The sequence below is a fragment of the Aquarana catesbeiana genome, linkage group LG05 (assembly GCF_042186555.1).
Source record: "Aquarana catesbeiana isolate 2022-GZ linkage group LG05, ASM4218655v1, whole genome shotgun sequence".
Classification (NCBI taxonomy): Eukaryota; Metazoa; Chordata; class Amphibia; order Anura; family Ranidae; genus Aquarana; species Aquarana catesbeiana.
Window position 1 is genome coordinate 50,830,246 of NC_133328.1, and position 24,509 is coordinate 50,854,754.

At 39.9% G+C, this 24,509-nt stretch overlaps 1 protein-coding gene across 1 annotated transcript in view; it reads left to right on the forward strand.

Annotated features, from left to right (window-relative positions):
- LOC141144247 (macrophage mannose receptor 1-like) overlaps positions 1–24,509 on the forward strand; it is a 180,252-nt gene that overhangs the window by 113,552 nt on the left and 42,191 nt on the right. The window contains exons 16-21 of the mRNA XM_073629730.1: positions 8,161–8,202; positions 9,006–9,169; positions 14,570–14,637; positions 17,600–17,700; positions 20,567–20,709; positions 23,295–23,409. Coding sequence (XP_073485831.1) covers positions 8,161–8,202; positions 9,006–9,169; positions 14,570–14,637; positions 17,600–17,700; positions 20,567–20,709; positions 23,295–23,409 — 633 coding nt within the window. The remainder of the gene's footprint in view (positions 1–8,160; positions 8,203–9,005; positions 9,170–14,569; positions 14,638–17,599; positions 17,701–20,566; positions 20,710–23,294; positions 23,410–24,509) is intronic.

Sequence of the window (24,509 nt, forward strand, 5' to 3'; positions counted from 1 at the left end):
ATGCCATAAAACTATCCCCTATTTTGTAGATGCTATAACTTTTGCGCAAACCAATCAATATACGCTTATTGCGATTTTTTTTACCAAAAATATGTAGAAGAATACATATCGGCCTAAACTGAGGAAAAAAATAGTTTTTTTTATATATTTTTGGGGGATATTTATTATAGCAAAAAGTAAAATATAATGCATTTTTTTTTCAAAATTGTCACGCTTTTTGTTTGTAGCGCAAAAAATAAAAACCGCAGAGGTGATCAAATACCACCAAAAGAAAGCTCTATTTGTGGGGAAAAAAGGACATCAATTTTGTTTGGGTGCAGTGTGGCATGACCGCGCAATTGTCAGTTAAAGCGACGCAGAGCCAAATCGCAAAAATTGCTCTGGTCAGGAAGGGGGTAAAATCTTCCAGGGTTGAAGTGGTTAAAGAACACCTATTTGCAATGGCGGAACTGGCGAACTTGGAAATTAAGGAACCGGTCTATCACTGTGGGGGCCCGCCCGACCGTTTCCCCACTGCTTATTTGTATGTTGAAAATAATTCATTTCATATTAGCAGATTGTTTGATGGTCATTCCATGGTGAGAAGGCAATAAATGGCCAGATAATGGATCAGTTGCTACTTTTATAAACATGTCTTGTTGTCACTGTGTTGGATGCAGAAGAACATCCTATGCCACTGTTGGTTGAGCTCCATTCCATCCGAAATGGACGGCTCATGAAGTTTGAACAACACCCCAAACCTATATTCTTTTTTTTGGTAAACTTATAAGAAGTGTGAGATTTCTAGTCCAATGCTGACATCTAGTGGTCAAAGTCTGGACCAGAGTTTAAAAGAAAATAGTTTTTCCAATAAAAAAAGGGAATCTCATATTTTCTAAATTTAAGCATAACTAAAGGAAAAACTTTCTATTTAGTTTTAGATTTAGAGTGGAGAGGGATTAGAACATATGTCAGTTTTTTATTGCTTGTGTGTGCTCCATTAGGGAGATTCACACTTTCTATTTGTCCTCGTGACCATCATCACTGAAAGGGAAAGAAAGTCCCACATTTTGTGTGGTATAGTATAGTATAGTAATAGAGGGGAAATCTTTCAATGGGAACACTAGTGACCAGGATGGCTACCAGGGGTTTCCCTTCACTTTGGAGGGATTTCATTGCACTTCCTTTTGCCCTTCAATGGGACATACATGACAAAAGAAAAACTGACTATATCCCAAAAAAAAAAAAAAAAAAAAATTTTGCCTTCAGTTTTTCATTACCAGTTATAAGATAACAATGGCTAAAAAACAAACAAACAAAAAAAAACTTTACAAAGATCTGCTGTGGATCGCTTTTCAGAAGGCGTTTGACTTGCTCTGTAGCTGCAGCTTCTCCTCAGCCAAAATAAAGCTTCATTCCCAAATGTGGCCAGTTAGTAAAACCAAGCCATGACCACCTGCCCGAACAGTGACATGCAGCTGCTCATAGTTATACACATACTGTGATCACAGTGCTGTGGTTTGTGGCTGCAGCAAAAATTAAACAGCATGTCCTCATCAGAGTGACACTTCACCTCTACTGTTAACATCAAAATTCCCCCTTACATCAACTGTCTGCATCAGAACTCCACTTTACACCAATCATCCCCACAAGAGTGTCCCCTTACATCACGGTCCCCATCAGAGCGTCCCGCCGTCCCCTTACATCATGGACGCTCTGATGGGGACCGTGATGTAAGGGGGCATCCTGATGGGGACCATGATGTAAGGGGATGCTCTGATGGGGACCGTGATGTAAGGGGGCATCCTGATGGGGACCATGATGTAAGGGGGCACTCTGATGGGGACCATGGTGTAAGGGGACGCTCTGATGGGGACCATGGTGTAAGGGGGCACTCTGATGGGGACTGTGATGTAAGAGGACGCTCTGATGGGGACCGTGATGTAAGGGGACGCTCTGATGGGGTCCGTGATGTAAGGGGACGCTCTGATGGGGACTGTGATGTAAGGGGACGCTCTGATGGGGACCGTGATGTAAGGGGGCGCTCTGATGGGTGCACCATGATGTAAGGGGACGCTCTGATGGGGACCGTGATGTAAGGGGGCACTCTGATGAGGACCATGATGTAAGGGGGCACTCTGATGGGGACCATGATGTAAGGGGGCACTCTGATGGGGACCATGGTGTAAGGGGACGCTCTGATGGGGACCATGATGTAAGGGGGCACTCTGATGGGGACCATGATGTAAGGGGGCACTCTGATGGGGACCATGATGTAAGGGGGCACTCTGATGGGGACCATGATGTAAGGGGGCACTCTGATGGGGACCATGATGTAAGGGGGCACTCTGATGGGGACCATGGTGTAAGGGGACGCTCTGATGGGGACCGTGATGTAAGGGGGCACTCTGATGGGGACCATGATGTAAGGGGGCATCCTGATGGGGACCATGATGTAAGGGGGCACTCTGATGGAGACTATGATGTAAGGGGGCGCTCTGATGGGGACGCCCCCTTACATCATGGTCCCCATCAGAGTGCCCCTTACATCATGGTGCACCCATCAGAGCTCCCCCTTACATCATGGTCTCCATTAGAGAGCCCCCTTACATCAGGGTCCCTATCAGAATGCCCCTTACATCATGGTCCCCATCAGAGCGCCCACTTACATCATGGTCCACATCAGAGTTCCCATTACGACAGAGTCCTCGTTAGGGTTCCCCTTACATTCGAGTCCCCCATCCGAGTCCCACCTTACATCTCAGGGTCCCTATCAATGTCCCCCTTGCATCAGAGTTCTCCTTAAATCAGAGTTCTCATCAGAGCCTCCTTACATTCACCCATATATAACAATCCACATCAGAGTCCCCCTTAAATTGGAATCTCCATAAGAGTTCTCCCCTACATCAAGCTTGACCTGAAGCGAGACCTGTGTAAAAACTGAGAATACACCACTGACCCTAGCTGTGGGTCAGATAAATTCTTTTAGTGGGCTAGATTTGGCCCACGGCTGTAGTTTGGAGACCCCCTGGTGTAGAGCAAAAAACAAACACAGTGCAGTATCCCAGTATCACAGTGCATTATCCCAGTATCACAGTGCATTATCCCAGTATCACAGTGCAGTATCCTGTAAGATCGGTTCCAGGTCAGATTCACTCTACAATAAGTGGCCAGGTGATAAATTCGAATTGAATTCTGCTCCTCTTTCGTACCAGACACCACAATACTGTCATAGAAAATAAATTAGAAACGGCCAAATGGAAAATCTGTTGAAACTATTGGACACACTTTATTAGTTTGGTCTTTGAAACTGTAGGTTAGAAATCCTTGCCCTTCTGTGTGGATTTCATGAGGAGCACGTGGTCACCCCTGGGAAAAGAATGCCAGAAAAACAGAACATTTTCATTATGAAAAGGCACAAGGAGCAAGATGCCTATCTCCAAAATTACAGCCAATGTAACAAAGGTTGAAAAGGGCATTAAACTAATAACAATAATACTGAAAGATGGAGCGAACAAAACTACAGGTTTTAATTCCAATATTACAAGGATGACTGAGCAAAGTATATTGCAGACAAAAAACTGTGTGTGTGTGTGTGTGTTGTGTGTGTGTTGTGTGTGTGTTGTGTGTGTGTGTGTGTGTGTGTGTGTGTGTTGTGTGTGTGTGTGTTGTGTGTGTGTTGTGTGTGTGTGTGTGTGTGTGTGTGTGTTGTGTGTGTGTTGTGTGTGTGTGTGTGTGTGTTGTGTGTGTGTGTGTTGTGTATGTGTGTTGTGTGTGTGTGTGTTGTGTATGTGTGTTGTGTATGTGTGTTGTGTGTGTTGTGTATGTGTGTTGTGTGTGTGTGTGCGGATTTATGTGCAGGTATACCTGCACCAGCCATTGAACCTCTACTAATAACAGATTAAAGTATACCTGAATGACAAGCCTTATTGCAGGTGATTACCAAAATAATAGAACTTTTCAAAAATGGATTATATAATAGCATATGCTGGATTTAGACTATGTACATAATATACTTTATCCATATTATAATACAGATCAATATTTAACTCTTTTAAGAAACTAACAATTTGACAAGGGTTGAGATACATTGAAATATAATGAGTTTTTTTTTTCTCTTTGCTGTTCTGCTTATCCCATCTCCTATCAGATACGCAATGTGTATTACCTGCTCTTCCCTATTATTTTTTTGTTATATTTCTGATTTGACAAATACATTATACTATTATGCAACTGACTTTCTTTATATTGTATATGATATATCTTCAATAAAACATGTTTGAAACAAAAAAAAAAAAAACAATTAGAGCAGGGTTCGACAAATACCAGGGCGACTAGAAATTGCATCCTGGCACCTGGGCTTATGTCAGCCGTCTGCATCCGCCTCCCACTTGCCAACTGTACTATAGCCAAAAGACAGCTACAGCGTGGTCGTCCAGTTCTAGGAGAGCGTCTATTGACATCCTCCCTGAACCCTGCCCCCGCTCGCCCTCGGGGCATGCATTGGGGCACACTTTGTGATCGCTGGGTCCTTTAGACACAGCTGATCACAGATTGACGTAAAGAGCCAATCACAACAGCCCTTTACCATGTGATCAGCTGTTTCCAATCACAGCTGATCACATGTAGACAAATGTCGGTTATCAGCATTTGATAAAATGCTGATATTCGGCTGTCGAAAGCACCCTACTAACGATCCGAAAATCAGCAGACAGCTCATCATACAAATTTTTCCATCCAATTGTCGTATCGCGTGTTCGGACCTTAATACTGATAATCAGGGCACTGATTATCAGTGCAGCCCCATCAATGCCAATCAATGCCCATCAGTGAAGCATATCAATGTCGCTTATCAGTGGCCATAAATGCTGCCTTATCAGTGCAGCCTCATCAGTGCTTTCTCATCAGTGCAGCTTATCAGTGCCCATCAATGCTGTCTCCTCAGTGCTGCCTCATCAGTGCAGCCTCATTAGTGGCCATCAGTGCAGCCCTATCAGTGCCCATCAATGCCACCTTATCAGTGCTGCCTCATCAGTGCCTATCAGTGCAGCCTCATTAGTGACCATCAGTGCCGCCTCATCAGTGCCACCTCATCAGTGCCCATCAGTGTAGCCTCATCAGTGCTGCCTCCTCTGTGCCCATCAGTGCAGCCTCATCCGTGCAGAAGCAAAATTACATATTTGAAAACTTTTATAACCGAAATTAAGAAAAGCCTTTTTTTCAAAACCATTTTTTTTTTCATATGTTTAGCAAAAAATTAAAAAAAACTGTGGTGATTAAATACCATCAAAAGAAAGTTCTAATTGTGTGAAAACTAATTATAACAAATTTCATATGGGTACAGTGTTGCATGACCGTGCAATTGTCATTCAAAGTGCAACAGCACTGAAAGCTGAAAATTGGCCTGAGTAGGAAGGGGGTGAAAGTGCCCAGTGGTTAAAAAAAAAAAAACGTCTCCTAACTTTTTTAGCTGACTCCTAAATTCAAAGCAAATTTGTCAAGCCCTGAATTAGAGGACAGTGCTCTGTTTATGGGAGAGCTGGAGCATACAGCTCCACTTAAAAGAAAAATGTTTTAAAAAGTCACTTTAAAAGTAAGCCAAATCACAAAAATCTGATGTAAGCTTTAACACATCAATGTTATTTCAAAAATAATTTCCAATATCTTTAAAGGCTAAGTTCACCATTTGGGAAAAAAATATAAATTACCATATTTCTGCAGAAAAAGAAAGCATTGCACCCATGATTACACTTAGCTTTTATAACTGGCACCTGTTGAGAGTAAGCTTGGGCTGTAACTGTTCATTATTCTATAGACTGTAAGCCACGGTACGATTGTTGGCCAACCGAGCGTCTGATTTTTGTCAAAAGGGCGTGTGCCAGGATCTTGTCTTGCATACTAACGGTACACAATTGTCATGCCACAAACACAAACGTAGTGAGGTACTACGAGGAATTTCAGCTCTTGAGCGCCACCCTTTGGGCCCCTTCTGCTAATTTCGTGTTTGGTGAGCATTGATTCTGAGCATGCGTGTTTGTACTTTTGACTTTTGTGTGACGGATTTGTGTACTGACCATCCGAAAATCAGACGTCAAGCCGTTGTCCGCCGAAAATTTACTAGCCTGTCATCCAACATTTGTTGGCCGAAAAATGGAAAACAACTGTCTAAAGGAGCGTACTAACGGTAAGAATTTTTGGACAACGATCGAACTGTGTGTACGAGGCTTTAGGCTCCTTCACAGTAGTTTGAAGCTTTAGCAGAAGAGCGTCAATGCTCAACACTAGAGGGTCTATTTATTAAACATTTGTTGGCCAAATGTCAGAACCATTCATGCAAGCTGAACCAAACTTTTCCTTATTTTTTTTTTAATAAATTGATTAGTGTGCTGCATAAACTGTCGGCACTATGTAAATCCTGTATAATAATAATAATAATAATATCTCCTGTATCATCAGCTCTATCTAGTGGCCAAAATGCAATATATTTTCTCATTGAGGTATTTCAGAAAACACAATTTAGGCCACTAGATGGAGCGGCTGATATAGGAAGTAATCTAATAGAAAAGTTTTGTTCAGCTTGCATGAATGTCTTTGACATCCATGCAACAAATGTTTTATAAAGCGACCCCTCAAATTTCTGTTATATTCATTGGTGCCCATTCACACCTGAGTGTAATGTTGCTTGAGGCTTGTTGCTTGAAAAAGTACGTGAGCTTCTTTTGGGGAAGAGTCACGGGTTTAGGCCTCAACAGACTTTAATGGGAATGTCTGTAAAATGTAAAAAAGCCATCTTTTCTTGCCTAGTAACTAGCTTTCTATAGGCTAAAAAATAATAGCAAAAAAAAAGAAAAAAACACTCAAGCCTGAAATGGACACAAAAACGAAAAAAAAAATAAAAACTCTGTACAAAACCCCCCAAAAATGGCAAAAAAAATGTTATCTGAATAGTGACTGCCGCTAATATGCAGAAGGAAAAAAGTTTTTCTTTGATTCGTTATTTAAATAATTTAAATTTGTTGGATTTGTTTTTAATTTGTTTTGTTTATTCATTTTCTAATCTGATTCAAATTCGGCATTCGAATTTGAATTTGTTCTATTTGAATTTCAGAAGACGGTTATACCCTTTCTATTTTATTCTATTCTAGCCTATTGTTTTTTTCTGTTCTATTCTATTCTAATCTGTTCTATTCAATCTTCAAATTTCAGAAGATGGTTCTATTCTTTCTATTTTATTCTATTCTATTGAGTTCTAATCTATCTTTTCTATTCTATTGTTTTTTCTATTCTATTCTTTTCTATTCGAATTTCGGAAGACAGTTATATTCTTTATATTTTATTCTATTCTATTGTTTTTTTCTATTCTATTCTTTTCCATTCTATACTATTCAAAATTAGAATTTCAGAAGACGGTTATATTCTTTCTATTTTACTCTATTTTATTGTTTTTGCTATTCTATTCTAATATATTCCTTTCATTTTTATTTTATTTTATTCTACTCTAGTCTATTTTGTTCTGTTTTACTCTATTCTTTTCTGTTCTGTTCTTTTCTTTTCTATTCTATTCTATTCTTGTATTTGCTATTCTGTTCTGTTTTACTTTTTTCTATTCTATTCTATTCTTTTATTTTCTGTTCTATTTTTTTTTCTATTCTTTTCTATTCCCTTATTTTCTATTTTAATCTATACTATTCCTTTATTTCCTATTATATTTAATTCTATTCTTTTATTTTCTATTTTATTGTATTCTATTCTTGTTTTCGAATTTGATTTAGAATTTTGTTTCTTTATTTTTCGATTTCGTTTAAATTCGCTACTATTGTAATTCAGATATTTGGATACATCCGAATTTCCAAATAATGAAAAATGAGTCTGAACGAAATGAACCACACATGTCTACTGCTAATTAAATGCAGATTTGGCTGCTTGAAGACTATAGCTGGCAGTGCAGATTTCTTCATCCATGCTGTTTAATATTGATGGAAAAATCTATTCATTTTCTCCTGTTGAACCCATGGGCTGAATGTGAGAAATCTAACCATGTATAGCTAGCCTAGGAATTTGGTGATATAATCCTTGGGCTGAAGAAACAATCTGAACACTTTATGCTTCCTTACTGAATGTAGCAGTTAGAAATCATTTTCTGGAATAAACTAATTGTATCATGCTTTATCTCCTCATCAGGTGTAGTAGCGAAACCAGAACCTACAAATGCACCAGTTCCTGGTAAGAGCAATTCTTCGTCCCTTTAAGTGGGTCTTTAAACCTGGGGGGTGGGGTGACCGTCCTGATAATGTGACCACTGTGATTGGCTGTCACAGTGGTCCCATGATCGGTAGCCTGTCCCGCCAGCTCCTGATCATGACTAGACACTGGACAGCTCGGTCACTGTGCTGTGAGTGCGCAACGTGCGCGCGTTCAGAATAGACACCTTGGCTATCCATAGATTCATATGTGCAGCGTGTGGGTTTTAAAGCCAATGCTCTTTTGCCACTACACATATGCGTTACGTGGGTGGTAAGAGGTTAAAATGAAACTGCACCCATTGTTAGATATAGATTCCTCAGAGCCACCAAAAACAGACAGCATGTCTACCAGCAGCTTGGTAATATTTCACATTTAAGTCAGTGGGTACTTCAAAAGCCTGTAGAGGAGTAATATTGTGTGTGTGCATTGCCATTTATTTTAATGGGCTCCTGAATGTGCAGGAAAACACAAAAAGTATGGACAGGTGCTATTTTTAAAATCGCGCCACACCAAACTGCATGAAATTGCGGTACCATGCGTTTTGGTAACCACAAATGCACCTGCGTTTGCTATATATATGGGGGTGCCATTGAAATGAATAGCCTCCTCGCATGTCAGCAGATGGCCGCAGATGCCTTTTATTTACAGTACCTCATTCCTCAAAAAGAACATTTTTATTGTTCAGAGGTCAAGCTAAACAATTGTAGAGAGATGTGTATTTGTTCTTATGATCATTTTGTATAAATTTGTTATTCTGAATAGTTTTCCTCCCCGTCTGTCAGATTATGAATTGAGCAGTGACGGCTGGCTGGTCCGAGGTGACCGGCATTATTATGTGAGTAAAGATGAGATGACCATGGACAAGGCACGAGAGTTTTGTAGGAAAAATTTTGGTGACCTGGTTACGATCAATGGAGAAGAAGAAAGGAAATTTCTGTGGAAATATGTAAGTTTTAAATGTCTGTCTCTTATGTATCAACATTTTTAACAAAATACATACTGACCGCATCCAATTCGCAATAGCAGGATGTTTTGACCAGCTCTCTATGGAGCCGGTTCACATATCTCCGCTGTGCCTCCGGTGTGAATTTGCACAGAAGTCCTGTGCGTTTTTTGGTCCATTTCAGGTCTGAATTCAGCCAAAAATTCGGGCTGAAATCGGACCTGAAACAGTGAACGGGGATGTACCGGACCCCTGCTGTGAGCCACAGATAGTGTGAACCCAGCCTCAAGCTGATGCCTTCATGCAGTGGCATCGCTAGGGGGTGGCTTTTGGGGCTATAGCCCCGAATCTGGGGCCCATAGCCCCGAGTCTCTTCAGGGGTCCCCAAGGGGAGGGGAGGCTCTTTGGGGACCCTGATGTAAGTGGGGGGGCTCTCTTGGGACCCTAATGTAAGGGGGGCTCTCTGGGGACCCTGATTTAAGGGGGAGGCTCTTTGGGGACCGTGATGCAAGGGGGAGGCTCTCTGGGGATACACATACACATATATTACTGTATAAACATGTGTATGCCCACCCAAGCGTATGACTTTCTTTACTACGCTGCTATGGGCTCTAGCCCCAGATCTTTTGTAGACCTAACAACACCCCTGCCTTCATTTAAAAATATTGGTTTCAGCTTACAGAGGCCACTGCAGCCTGTAGGTTACATAGTAGGTGAGGTTGAAAAAAGACACAAGTCCATCAATTCCAACCTATGTTAGATGGTAGTGTGTCTCTATTTAATACTGCAATTGTCTGATACAATTAAAGGATTAAAATATAAAGACATTTTTATATATATATATATATATATATATATATATATATATATATACACTGTATACAGTGCCGGAAATAATTATTTGATCCCCTGCTTGCCCACTTACAAAGAAATGAAGGGTCTATCATTTTTATCATAGGTATATTTTAAATGATAGAGACAGAATATCAAACATAAATCCAGAAAAAAATATGATACAAATGTTCTAATTTCAGTGAGTAAAATAAGTATTTGATCCCCTACCAACCAACAATAATTCTGGCTCCCACAGACTGGCTACAGTATATGCTCATGTTGCACACAGATTAGTCCTGTCAATTTAAGAAGGTGCTCTTAACGACAACTCGTTATGTGTAAAAAAGACACCTGTCCACAGAATCTCTTTCTTTCATTCAAACCGTATCATCATGGGCAAAACCAAAGAGCTGTCAAAGGACGACAGAGACAAGACTGTAGATCTGCACAAGGCTGGAATGGGCTACAAGACCATCAGCAAGAAGCTTGGTGAGAAGGAGACAACTGTTGGAGCGATTATTAGCAAATGGAAGAAAATACTAAATAACCATCAATTGCCCTCGGTCTGGAGTTTCATGAAAGATTTCGCCTCATGGGGTAAGGATGATCATGAAAAAAGTGAGAGATCGGCCCAGAACTACCCGGGAGGAACTTGTGAATGATCTCAAGGCAGTTGGGACCACAGTCACCAAACAAACCATTGGTAACACAATACACCACAATGGATTGAAATCCTGCAGCACCCGCAAGGTCCCCCTCCTTAAGAAGGTACATGTACAGACCCGTCTAAAGTTTGACAATGAACATCTAAATGATTCAGAGGACGATTGGAAGAATACCTCAGATCTCTCAGCTGGACTCACCTCTGGATTCTCCTCTGGATTCTCCTCTGGATTCTCCTCTGGACTCAACTCTGGATTCTCCTCAGCCTTCCTGTTGGATCCTTTGATCTGTTCTCAGCCCAGGACTGGACTTCATGAACTACTTCAGAAGACGAATCCCCCCTGGAGGAAGATTCATTATGAGCCCTGAACATCCGTGATCCCTCATGAGTGGTGTCAACAATAGTTGCAGTCTTGGAGTATTATTCTGAATGCTTTATTACTTCCCAATTCTGGTGAGTTTAACCCCCTAGGGGGAGTGTGTTCGCACTGGGTGGAATCTGTAGTGATCGGTGGAAGGTGCACGCTGAGGAATTCTTTTCATGATCATCTGATGAACTCCTTTGAAATTACACCCTGAACTCTACATCACTTCTCTCTTTTTTCAAGGGACTCTCTTTTAAAGGATTTTTCTTATAAAGGATTCTCTTGTGCATGTGTGGTTGGCCACATGTTTATTTGATTTTATTGCTCAACATTAGCGCTGTTTAGTGTGACAATTCAGTCTATTTTTAGATTATTTGAAACACTGTGTTTATATGTATGTATTCTTTTTTAAACGGCTGCTTTTTTCTGCTTTGGTACTTGTGTCCTCTTTGCATGTTTGCAGAGTGGGTTTCACTCATATCTATGCACTTATGAATTTGTAATTACATCTGTATACTTATCTGCTTTGCGACTGGCATCGTAACCTGGCGCTGAGTGGTGTTTCTGCAGGCCTGGTGAAACACCTGTTTGTTTATTTCGATTGGAAGAATATGCTGTGGTCAGATGAGACCAAAATTGAGCTCTTTAGCATTAACTCGACTCGCTGTGTTTGGAGGAAGAAAAATTCTGACTATGACCCTAAGAACACCATCCCTACAGTCAAGCACGAAGGTGGAAATATTATAAGAATCTTCTTCCCTCAGCCAGAACACTGAAGATGGGTCGGGGATGGGTCTTCCAGTATGACGATGACCCAAAACATATCGCCAAGGCATTAAAGGTGTGGCTCAAGAAGAAGCACATTAATCACATTTATGGAGTGGGCTAGCCAGTCTCCAGACCTTAATCCTATATAAAATGTATGGTGGGGGCTGAAACTTCGAATTGCCAAGTGACAGCCAAGAAACCTTAAGGATTTTGAGAAGATCTGTAAAGAAGAGTGGACCAAAATCCCCCCTGAGATGTGTGTAAACCTGGTAACCAAATACAAGAAATGTCTTACCTCTGTGCTCGCCAACAAGGGTTTCTCCACCAAGTACCAAGTTTTGTTTTGCTTGGGGATCAAATACTTATTTTACTCACTAAACTGTAACTCAATTTATAACATTTGTATCATGTGGTTTTTCTGCATTTGTGGTTGATATTCTGTCTTTATCATTTAAATTACACCTATGATAAAAAATGATAGACCCTTCATTTCTTTGTAAGTGGGCAAACTTACAGAATCTGCAGGGGTTCAAATAATTATGTTCCCCACTGTATATGTAATATAATATTTGTTGCACTATTATGTTATAAACAGAGGATGTGTTTTTGTTTTGCGTAATATAGTCTGTAGTTAAATTAAAGTAAAGTCAGAGGTCCTGAATTGAAGCCAGATGAGAGACAGTATAATAGCCAGTCAACTGGCTTTTCCAAGTGATGATCTATTTTTTTTCTGTAAACACAGATTCATTTTAGCATGGAACAGGTTCACTTTTTGGCATGGAAAGTGTGAACTATAAACAATGCACTTGTCTGTCTTGTCTTCTACAAGACAACTTTATTTTCTAGTTTTGTGTAGGAAGGGTGCTGTATGCATTGTACTATTTAGAGGTCTTCTCTTTTAACTTGGGCTGCTAATAATTTGCCAGCTTAGTTGCCATGTTGGTAAGAGATAGTAATTAAGGTTTTGGTGATAAGACATCAATAAAAATGCGGAGATTATGTCGGGCTTGAGCTAGCTGAGGGGCTAACATTTGGTGAAGGTGCTTTTTTGTTGAAGAGCTCTAGTTTGCTTATTTTTGCGAGATGTGTATCTATCTGCCGCGAACCTCTGCTTCCTATTCATAGCACTGAACTTGATAAGATGCCCCCTTATGTAAGCCTTATCTGAATTCCATAGAGTGAAGGGATCCCCACAGCGGGCTTATTAATAGAAAAATATTCATTGAAAGCTTTAGTTAAGCTTTGCTTAATTGTTGGTTGCGACATTAGGTGAGTGTTATTGCGTCACATATGGTGAGTACCTCTAAGGGTCCCAACAACTGTTATAGAAATTGGGGCATGATCCAACCTGGATATGGTATGTATATTAGAACTAGACACCTGTTGTAGTACAAATTTATGAGTCAATATTAAAGCAATTCTTGAATAGGTATGATGAGATTGAGAAAAAAAGGTGAAGTCCTTCTTTGTGGAATGCATTGGAAAATTAAAAATCATCAGTACCCACCCTGTCAACTTGGAGTCTGTATATTCTTATATGAGACTCCTTCAGTTGCACTAAAAGGAACAGCCTTAGGACCATGTGAATAAGGAAACCTTTCATAAATCTGAAATAATTCTGATAATCATTTTCCAGAAATCACATGAAAAAGATCAGCCACTTGCTGGCCAGATATGAACCTAGAAAATATTAATATGCAATATTTTATATTCATCTGAGTATAAATAAGGAAACCAATGACTGACTATTGTATACCTGTACTCTGGTTGCTTTTCAGATTGCATAAATCTGTTTTGTTCCCGATTATAATTAATTGTATGTAAAAAAACACTACATTCCTTTAAAATAAAACATTTGGTATTTCTACCACTTTAGAATTGGGATTTTTATTGAGGTTGTTGGCCTATGACAAAGCACAAATGCCTTTGTGCAATAGAGGCAAGCCAGATTTATATCATTGTGTTCGTTAAACATTATATGAGCTGTTTTTGGAGCATGTTCTAAGATACTTATGAGACTGTCTTAATTGTTGTAAACTTTTGCTTATGTGCTTTTATTTCTCAATAAAACTTTACTTGATTTAAAAAAAAAAAAAATAGGAACTCCTTCTAGATCTTTGATTTGCCGGTGTTCTATCAGATTAGCATTAGATAATCTAACATAAGTGATGTTCTGTCAGCTGCGCATGCGTTCCACCGCTACCAGGTTATATCTAATCTGACAGAACACGCGGAGTCAGAAGAAGGCAGTGGCCATCTTACTACACCCAACTACCAGATGCTGTTTGGATGTTTCATTTTGAAAGCCTAAAGGTTTAGTGCTGAGCAGTGCAGGGTGTACCAACATGGCCTCCGCCACCTTCCTACTGCTGGTGTGCAGCTTCTTTCAAAATGTAATAGCAAAACAGCATCGCAGATGTCAACACACTTTATTTATTTATATACGCTCACTTTATTGCTGAAATTACTCAGAAAATCAAGACGTAGCTGGGTGTAGTTAGATGTCCGATGACTTCTTCTGACTGTCAGGTGAGCAAACTTGGTGCCGGGTGGAACACATGCGTAGCTGATGGAATGTCACTTCTGTTACATTATCTGATGGGTTGGCTATTCTGACAGAACACCGGTATCATTATATGATTAGTTTACTTTTCTTGGTGTCCTTCTGTATTTAATAATTGTTACATTGGGTGACCAGTTACTGCCATAGTTGTACACAACTGGATTCCATCTTAATACATAGTTCCCTTCTCCACTGTTCTTTCCTCTTTAGATTTTAAAGAATGGGAAGGCTGATGGATACTTCATTGGTTTACGTTTAAACCTGGATAAAGAATTTAAGTAGGTCCTTAGAACCTAATCTAGTCTTTATTTTTCTGTGTTATGCTATGCCCATTTTTATTGGTTGTCTGATGTCTAATGGTGGCTATATGTGTGCTATATCATATATATATATATATATATATATATATATATATATATATATATATATATATATATATATATATACCCAAATACTCAATACTTACTTGTTAACCAAGTTGAAATCTGCAGAGCGGGTCCGAGAGAGTTGGGACATGAGTGGATTTGTCACTGTCCATCATTCTCAGTGATTAAAATAATCTATTCAGAGTAAATTGGGTTCCCCAGAAGTATATTAAACCTTACCCCCTTTTTCAGGGCCAAAGAAATTATACCATATATGTCCATGAATATGACACATAATTCTATTGGAAACATGAGAAAATAGTAGACTACTTCAATGGTTTATTATTATTGATTTATATTTGCATGTACATAATCAGTAGTTTACTTTTTTCATATATGGAATAGAATTATGTGATATATTCAGAAACATATTTTGTATTATTTGTTTAGCCCTGATGAAGGGCACATGGCTTAGCGCCCGAAATGTGTTGAATTTATTTGATTTTACATAGCAAAAAACTTGTATTTGGACTTTATCATGGTGTGGCACTTCATTTGTAGATTATCTTATTCCATTTACTAGACGTGTGCACTGCCGAAAAATTGGTTCTTTTTCGTTTCTTTCGTTTTTTTCGGGATTTTTTTTTTTTCGTTTTTCGGGTCATTTGTTATGATCGCAATTTGTAAATTAGAAAATTAGAAAATCAGAAAGAAAATCAGAAAATTCTAAATAATAACTAACTAACTAATAATAATAACTATTACTAACCATTAAATTATAGGTATTGGAATTTCCTTTCAAATTTGGCTGTTAGTGAATGTAATGAATACGAATTTATCCGAAGTTACAAATTATCCAAAATAACGAAAGCGGCATCTAAACAAATGGAACAGAACAAATCAATAATAAATAATAATAATAAAACGTTTTTATTATTATTATTGTTATTTATTATTATTAATTTGATACGTTCCAGTCGTTTAGATGCGGCATTCGTTATTTCGGATAATTCGTAACTTCGGATAAATTTTGTATTTGTTATGTTAACTAACAGCCAAATTTGAAAGGAAATTCCATTACGAATTTACAAATATTTGAATATTTGAATTTACGAATATGTGGAAAAATTTGTTAAACGGGTTTTTCATAAATTTGGTTGTTTCCGAATTAATGAATTTGTCTAAATTAGTTAAAAATTGAATTTGAAACTAAACGAATTGCACATGTCTACCATTTACAACCTCTGGTAGCTCGGGGGGCCTTTTGTTGTGCAGAAGCTTCCAGCCTAGTGTTGAGACATTGGGATTGATTTACTAAGGGCAAATAGGCTGTGCAGTTTGCAGAGTGAAGTTGTTCCAGAGCTTAGTAAATGAGCAGAAGCTCTGCTGACTTCCATCATCCAATTATGTGCAAGCAAAAATGTTTTGTCTTTTTTTATTTTCCTTGCACGTGATTGGGTATTCTTTGCAAATGAACCTTTACCTCATTTATTAAGCTCTGGAGCAACTGCTCTTTGCAGAGTGTGAAGTCTATTTGCCTTTAGTAAATCAACCCCATTGTGTATTGGTATCATCTCCACACTATTAGTATTCAAAAGGAAATTTTAGGGACACAGCACCATCCATCCACTCTCCCAAGCACCATGCTCAGTAAGACATATGCTTGTGTAGGGCCAGGCTTAACATGTATATGCAATGGCTTACTTTCATAAGGTGGTTTAGGTAGCTGCCCAGGGCACATCATTACCAGGGAGTCCCAGTTCACTTTCAGACCCTTAAACTCCTAATATATATATCTAACTGCCCACTCATAGTATGCCCCATTAGCATCATTGCTGTGCCCAGGTGGCGCAACCTATTCTTTCCTAGAAAGCTATGGTTTGGCTGCATCTTTTCTATTCCATCCACAGCATATCATATGACTCCAGGTCGTCCTAATAGCATCATGGGTCAATGGGCAAAGTAATGCACTGGGGCACCTACCAGCCTGCCCCAATTTACACACCTACTCTCAAGAATTAAGGTATAAATAGTTAATAGAATTAAACATATATTTATTAGTACTTTCAATAAAATCTATTTTAAAGAATGAGAAAATGTGCCATAAATCAAAGACTGATCAACACAAAGGGCACAATACAGGGAGGGGGCAGAAATGCACAGTACATGGGGGCTTGGGTGGGCACAATACTGGGATCGGGTGGGCACAGTACAGGTTTTGGGACACTGCCCAGGACACAGCCATCCTGGGACAGCTTAGTAGTGTTACTGTCCTGGCAATTCCAGGATAGTTGGCAAGAATGATGTAACGCAAGATTATCATGGGGCCCCCTTGCACCTGGGGCCCCTGGGCACTGCCAAGGGGTGCCCATGTATTAGGATGGCCCTGATATCACTGACTAAAGAGAGATGTGTCTATGTGAGTTTTGCTGATGGGCTGCTGAACTTATATAATACTAATTCAAGTGATGGACCCAGTTCTCTCTGAGCACACAGGAAAATCCTAAGATATAACAATACCCCCCCCCCCCCCCTTAGTTTTTGACATTTCGGAATGGAGTGCCTCGAATTGCTCATATTTTGAAAGGGTGTATTGACTGAAAATAGGTTGAGAAACACTGCTCTAACCTACTGACTGTATTGTTGAAATGTTTTATCAGCAGTTGTTATATAAAAATAAAATTAGATTTTTTTTACTAAGCCATTGTACTAGAAGGATAATAAATGCATGCCAAGCACGTTGTGAATAAATGCGCTGTTCTTGCTATGTGTATCCTTTCAATACTCCTTTTGAACACATCTGAACTGCAGATCTCATACACTCATGTAGAACAATTACGTGTAGAATGTGAAATGTGTGTTTTGTGTTCTTTAGATGGATGGATGGATCTCCTATGGATTATGTGGCGTGGGCGAGTTATGAACCCAACTTTGCTAACAATGATGAGAACTGCGTATTGATCTATAGAAACCTAGGTACAGTATATCTTGATTGTTCTGATGGTAATTGCGATGGTATTGTTTAAAGACGAGAAAAAGCCTAAAATATGGGTCATTTTAGTAGTTCTTCTGCTAAAAATGGTGGAAAAAAAATGGAACAAAAAGCTCACAGTGGTGTAAACTACACCAATGGATGTAGAAAAAGTTAAGCAGAATATCAAATTCAGCACTTCCAGAGATGTCCGTTTCTGCACAGATTTCAGGGAGCATCGTCTTAAAACTCACAATAAATGTACACAGCTAAAGAATTGGGTGAACATGTGTGTTTAATTGCTACTACAAGCTAGCTTGAATATCCCATAGGGATCCATTTGTTCCATTGATTAGCAATAAAGACTTAGTTTGCACTTGCGGTCAGGGGGACATTTGGTTGGCAGTGCCACCCACTGAACAAGACCCATTCAACTGCATAGGGCTGAGCTACAGTGGCCCCACAACTGCACGCCCACTGCAGATCGCTCTTCAGAGGCCTACAATTAGTGTAAGCAAGCACTTTGTGGTACTCTTCATTAATTATTCACAGATGGTTTTAGTAGTGGGACAGGTATTATCAAATCTAGCCTTATAGCTGAGGCATAAATCATGTAAAAATATCAGTTAACAATTTTGCCTTCTTTGCCTCAATGAGGCAGTGACCGATATACCTCCCAGTGTAATGTTGCAAAAGTTTTGGCACAAATTTCAGAAAATTTGAATATTTTGCACCTTATAAGTTATTAGTCAGTTACTGGCCCTTCACCAATAATAACCCCTAATTGAAACCCGTAGAGATCTGTAGAGTATGCAAATAGGTACACTATTACTAATATGCCAAACTGTGACCGCTTCTTTATGTGCAGACAATTATTTGTTAAAGGGTATATATATTGGTTTTAGGGCCAGTTCACACCATAGAGTCCAGATGCGTTTCAGATGCTTTTCTGCATGCGCGTTTTTGATGCATTCCAGTGCGTTTTTGATGCAGTCCAGTGCATTTTTTCCCCCTCTTTTTTTCTTAACCTTAAATAAGGACATGTGTGTTCCAGTGCATTTTAGGTGCTTTTAGGTGCTTTCCAGTGCGCTTTTTATGCGTTTTACAGTGTTCCAGTGCAGGGCTTTTTTCTGGAACTGTAACGCACTAGTGTGAACTATGCCACTGAAAACCATACAACCTTCTTTTCATGCGTTTTTGATGAAGAAAAAAAATATCTATGGAGTTGATTTACTAAAATTGGAGAGTGCAAAATCTGTGCATGGTAGCCAATCAGCTTCTAACTTCAACTTATTCAATTAAGCTTTGACAAAAAACCTGGAGGCAGATTGGTTTCTATGCAGAGCTGCACCAGAGTTTGTACTCTCTAGTTTCTCTATCTATCTATCTATCTATCTATCTATCTATCTATCTATCTATCTATCTATCTATCTATCTATCATTATTTTTTTCAGCTCCTAAGTAACCATAGCAGTTTCTAACACAGAGTTTTGTAGTAGCACTCTCTTAGTGTAGTGCAGGCTGCTAGGTAAATTTATCTTGCTCCTCTACAATTAGTGGAGCAGGGATTGAATGGTTAGGGCTGCTCGGTGTCTCACAGGCTGCTGCACCAATTAGTTCCCCTTGTATTCTAGAGGATTTTAGAATTATAGTGGGAGGAGCCTGAAAATTTACTGAACTCCAGCCAATCCCTGGGGAGGTGCGCCCAGTAGGTGGTGGGAAAGCCTATAAATAATCTAAGGCCTAAGGCTACATTGTAGTGATCCTGGGTCCAGTCCTGCTAGAGGAGACTCCTGTGCAGGGGCTCTGCCCCTGGGGCAGGAGTGCTAGAGAAGCCTTTGGGACATAGGTGTGCACAGCCTATTGCATTAGGGTGTGCACCCAAAAGCCCAAACATACTGAAGCATAGTAAACTGTGTTTGCCTTTCGTAAATAACCCCCGATTGACTAACCCTTTCCCCCACTCTCCATCCTGAAACATCCAGTAGCAGCCGAAGGGAGAGGAGAGAAGAGGAGGGAGGCCAGCAGCACTGTGGGGGGGTGGGGCAACAGGTGGGAAGGCCTGGGTAGTAGTGAAAGTCGGTACTGCACAGAGTGATTAGGGTGTGCCCAGGCTCACCTGGCACACCCCCTGCGCACGCCTATGCTTTGGGAAGACATTGAGGTCCCAGCTAAGCTTAATGGGGGGGGGCTATTTGCAAGTTTAAGTCCTAGAATCAAGTTGGGTCTGGAGAAGCTCACTGGAGAGAGGCAGAAGGAAGTTGGTAGGCAAAGAGTCCAGCTGTCCTATGGTGGTGTGACCCTGCATCTCCCTCACTGAGAAAAGCCTGGTGGATGTCGGAAAGAGGCAACAAATGATCCTGCAGCTGTGTGAGTAGATAAGTAGATAGTGCTAGAAATCATAGTTACTGTAAGTGAAGAGATTATGTGGGAATTTTTTTGTGTGTAATTAAGCAAGTGTGGCTAAGAAGTCCTCAAATCATCTAGTTCCTCATTTATCAGGGTTCTCCCCTCATCCCCTATCCAAGTTCTATGTTCCAATAAAACCTAAAAAGACCCCTAGACTGTTACTTTGAGCCAGTGGAGGAGTAAAAAAAAATGCTGTGTGCCTGTATGCGAGTGCTCTAACTGGGGGAATAGGACAAAATCCATCAGCAGCTCTTTAAGGAGTATGCTACATATATGTGCCAGTTGCTTGTGTATATCAAATTGGAGCAAAAAAAGAGAAATTTATTGTTAGAATTTAAAAACAATGTGAGAGTGAATATTCAGATTCTTTCATGAGCCCAACTGTGACTAGTTCTCTTTAAGATCAAATTTCAGTTTTCAATGTTTTCGTTTAATTGATTCCTTTTAAAATGTTTACGATAGGTTATTGGAATGACATGAACTGTGGCAATCCATACCCATTCATTTGTGAAAGGAAAACAAGTAACATCAATACGACCTTTGCGCCAACAGTACCACCACCCGAAGGAGGGTGTCCATCAGAATGGCTGGCATTTGGAAAAAAGGTAATCAGAATACAATATTTTTTGCTTCAACTGTTTCTGAAGCAGAAGTGTTTTTGGCTGCTGATGCTTTTTGGCACAAATACCCATTAATGGTTGAAAAATGTATTTATTGCTCCTTATATCCTAACAAGGACTCTAATGACATGTAATCATCATTACATGGAACAATAAAATGATTAAAACCGTAAAGGAATCAGATTGTGTTGTCTGATCTTTGCATGTCCATGTTGTGGAGGCTTGATCTGCCTTGATGCTTGCCTACACTCAAGGCTGGTGAGGACTGTGAAAATGAACCTTCTTGTATCAGTGTGTTAACCAGTTCCTATGACTTTGGCTCATGGTACATTAATAACACTAATTCTCTAATTCATCCTTCCACAATCTTTTTACCGCAGATGAACACTTGAAATAATTTTCAGGTCTCAGGGAACCCTTGCTAAAATTAAGTAATTAATGGTTCAATGATAAAAAATCCCCCTTACATGGTTGGTCAGTGAAGAATGCTCCCTTTACTGTGATGGCCAGAATGTCACCCTTTCTGACAGCTAAAAACATTGTTGGTGTTATGCTGCTGGCTTTGCCAAGTGACATTGGACTCAGAACTAAACAGGCACATCAGATGAGAGGTTAATCAGCACAAGGAATCCCTAGAATCCTTTAAAGCAGGGGTCAAACTCATTTTCATCGTGGGCAACATCAGCATTATGGTTGTCCTCAAAGGGTCGGTTGTATCTGTAAGACGTTATAATTGTATCTAGTCTGTATCGTATGAAATAATTGCCTCTGCATTTTATTATTACTGGTTGTAGTAACTAATAACTTAAAACTTAAGTTGAGAAGGGCAGGTGACCAGTATGGAACCCATTGACACTCCTGTAGCAAATGATGCAAGTCTGAAAAGGAGGATAGCATACTATTGCTTTCATTCACAAGAAACTTTATTGGAGACTGCTCAGAGAACATGGTTCTGCCATGGTGTTCTGTCTAAGCAGTCTCCATTAACCACTTGCCCACCGCCTCACGTATGAGTACGGTGGCAGAGTGACTCTCCTGTGCCGGATCACGGACCTAGTATTAGACAAAGCACAAGCCAATCAGTGGGTGCCATGCCAATGGATGACTGCTGACACCCGCTGATCGGCGAAAGAACAAGGAAAACTAGCCCATTGGGACTTTGAATGAGGCGAGAGCGATAGGCACACGTACACACAAGCTGCAATAAAAATTGATGTATTAATACAGAGGCTGTATAAACAAGTGGGAACAACAATAAATGTGCGTTACCCAGCATAGTAGCCTAGTTAACAGCATAGGTAAAAAACAAATACAATTACACTGCAATCAGTTTGTACATCCATAAAAAGTAGCAAGATCCATGATGAACATTAAAACCAATCAATGCATATATATCATCTAACATTTGGAGATACACAAGCATAAGTAGAAGCAGTATATGAACATAGTATGGCCAACTGCGGATACCCAGCAGAATGGGCATGTGGGTAGCATCGATGGTGCCCTACGCTTTTCGCGAGTCTGTTCTCGCTCATCAGGGGCAGATGCATACTGGGTTTTTTCTATAACAGAAATATTAAAGTAGTGAATATATGTAATTCATTGGATGGATCGGGGCGGGAGAGGTGGTTGGCAAGTGAGGTCAATAACATAAAGGCCTCATACTCACCAATCAACTGGGCTGGGTCACCAAAACCCTGGATGCCAGGATGGCAGCCATGAGCAGTGCCGGTTCGGGAGCTGAGGGGGCATTGCAACCGGAAACGCAGCGGGGAGGAATCAGGACGCACGGCACGGACTGACAGAAAAAACATCTGAACTGTGGTCTGGATGTATCCATGGGCAAATCTAAAAAAGGGAAGATGTGTAAAGATGCATAAGTCTCAAGGGATGTGTTGAAACCAAGTAGGCATCAAATAGGCGAGGAGGAAGGCAGGACAGAGCTCTGTCAGTGTAAACAATACAGATCTCTTTCCTGTCAGGCAAAGCAGGGAATAAAAGCCAGCACATCCCTTAGTAAAAGCACCTCACAGTAAACACAGAATAAAATGATTACAAGAAGCTAGCAGGAGTGTAACATCAGGATGTCATGGTAAACCACACTTCCAAAAGAAGTAGGAGCTGCATAGTAGAAGAGGGTGGTTAAGCTGCTAGTGCTAGAAAAGAAGCTTGTGAGCTTGCCTCCTATTGATCCACCAGATCATGCTAAGGTGCAACAGTAGACAGTGTATGGAGTTGGACTGTGTTCCTTGAAGGGGGCCTTTTCTTCCAAAGCTGAGCCTGTGATCTTCCAGAAATCTGTAAGTTTTAGGATGTACAGGTAGAGTGGCATGGGCCTTTTGACAAGGCCAATGAGCAGAATTTGTTGTATGATCCTGTTCACCAGAGATCGTTCGCATTACAGTACAGTGAGTATTTTGTCTGTTGTTTCAAGAAAAATCATATGCTTGTCTACATTTTTACCTTCTTCTTCACCAACACACTTTCGAGCTTGAAGTGTTCCAATTCTCCTCAACCCTGCCACAGGTACATTTAATACAGCTGACTAACAGGCACATTGTCTATTTAAGTGTTTTAGAATATATGGAGAGGAAGATGATGAACTGGTGGAATGGCACGCCGCAAGATCAGCATGTCAGCAGGTGGGAGGAAATTTGGCCAGCATATCTGATGAAGTGGTACAAGGTAAGAAGGAAATACATTTAGCTGATGAGGGCTTGTTCATGTTTGCTTCATGGTTACAGAAGGGGCAGTGCTTACTGTATACCACTATAAGTGATCCAAATGCAAAAGATGGGGCTTTTTCCTGCAGGCGCCACTCCGTGTAACGCTAAGCTTAATATGTAATATTATTGAGAGTGTTTAACCCAGAGGATGTCGGAGATGTAATGCTTGAGATGAAACAAAGGAAAAGTGAGCGCTCCACTCCGTCATTAGGGGCAAGGAATGTTCTATGATACTGCAATCTTTAAACAGTTGGAATTTTTATTAAGGATTCCAGCAGAACCAGCCTGTTTTGAGGATCTGCATCCCCTTCATCAGGGCTAATAGACATATTCAGTATTCCTCATTAACATAATTGTATAATGCTTTAAAAAATGTATTTACCACACACATGGCAGCTTCCCTATAGGTATTCAATTATTACTTAGTGGTTTTAATATGTATTTATTTATTATCAGGACTAAAGAATACATTCAACTATTTGTTGTTTTTTTAATTTGGTATTTACAGAGTGAAACATTACACATGATTATTTAGCAAGAATTTCAATCCAACAGATCAAGCTGTAGGCTCATTTTCTCATATTGCCCAGACTATTCTTATGTGCCATGCTCAAACATTATCTGCTGTTTACAGAGTTTAATAGCTCAAGCTAAAATTTAGGCAGGTAAAGAATCAGGGCAGGAACTCCTCGAACTCACACCCAACTTGATTCTGATCTGACAGCTCTGTAAAAAAAATCTAAAAGCAAACAGCTTCTGTTTGCACTGAGAATCTGGCAGAATCTGGCAGAATCCCATGCATATGCAAATACAGATGAGACAAGCATCTTTATTATTTTAAAGGCTTAAGTAGACAGGCTTTTGTTCACATCAGAGCTGAAGCAGGTTGATGTAGCCTAAAGTGTAAATTTTAGATGAGGGAGGTTTATAACCCCTGTCTGTTTTTTTCACCATCTGTGTGCCATTGGGGAGATTTCCCTTCATTTCTTGTTCCATATCCAAAACCAGAAGTGAAAGAAAATCCCTCCAAAGTGAGGGAATCCCTGGGTGTCAACAGGA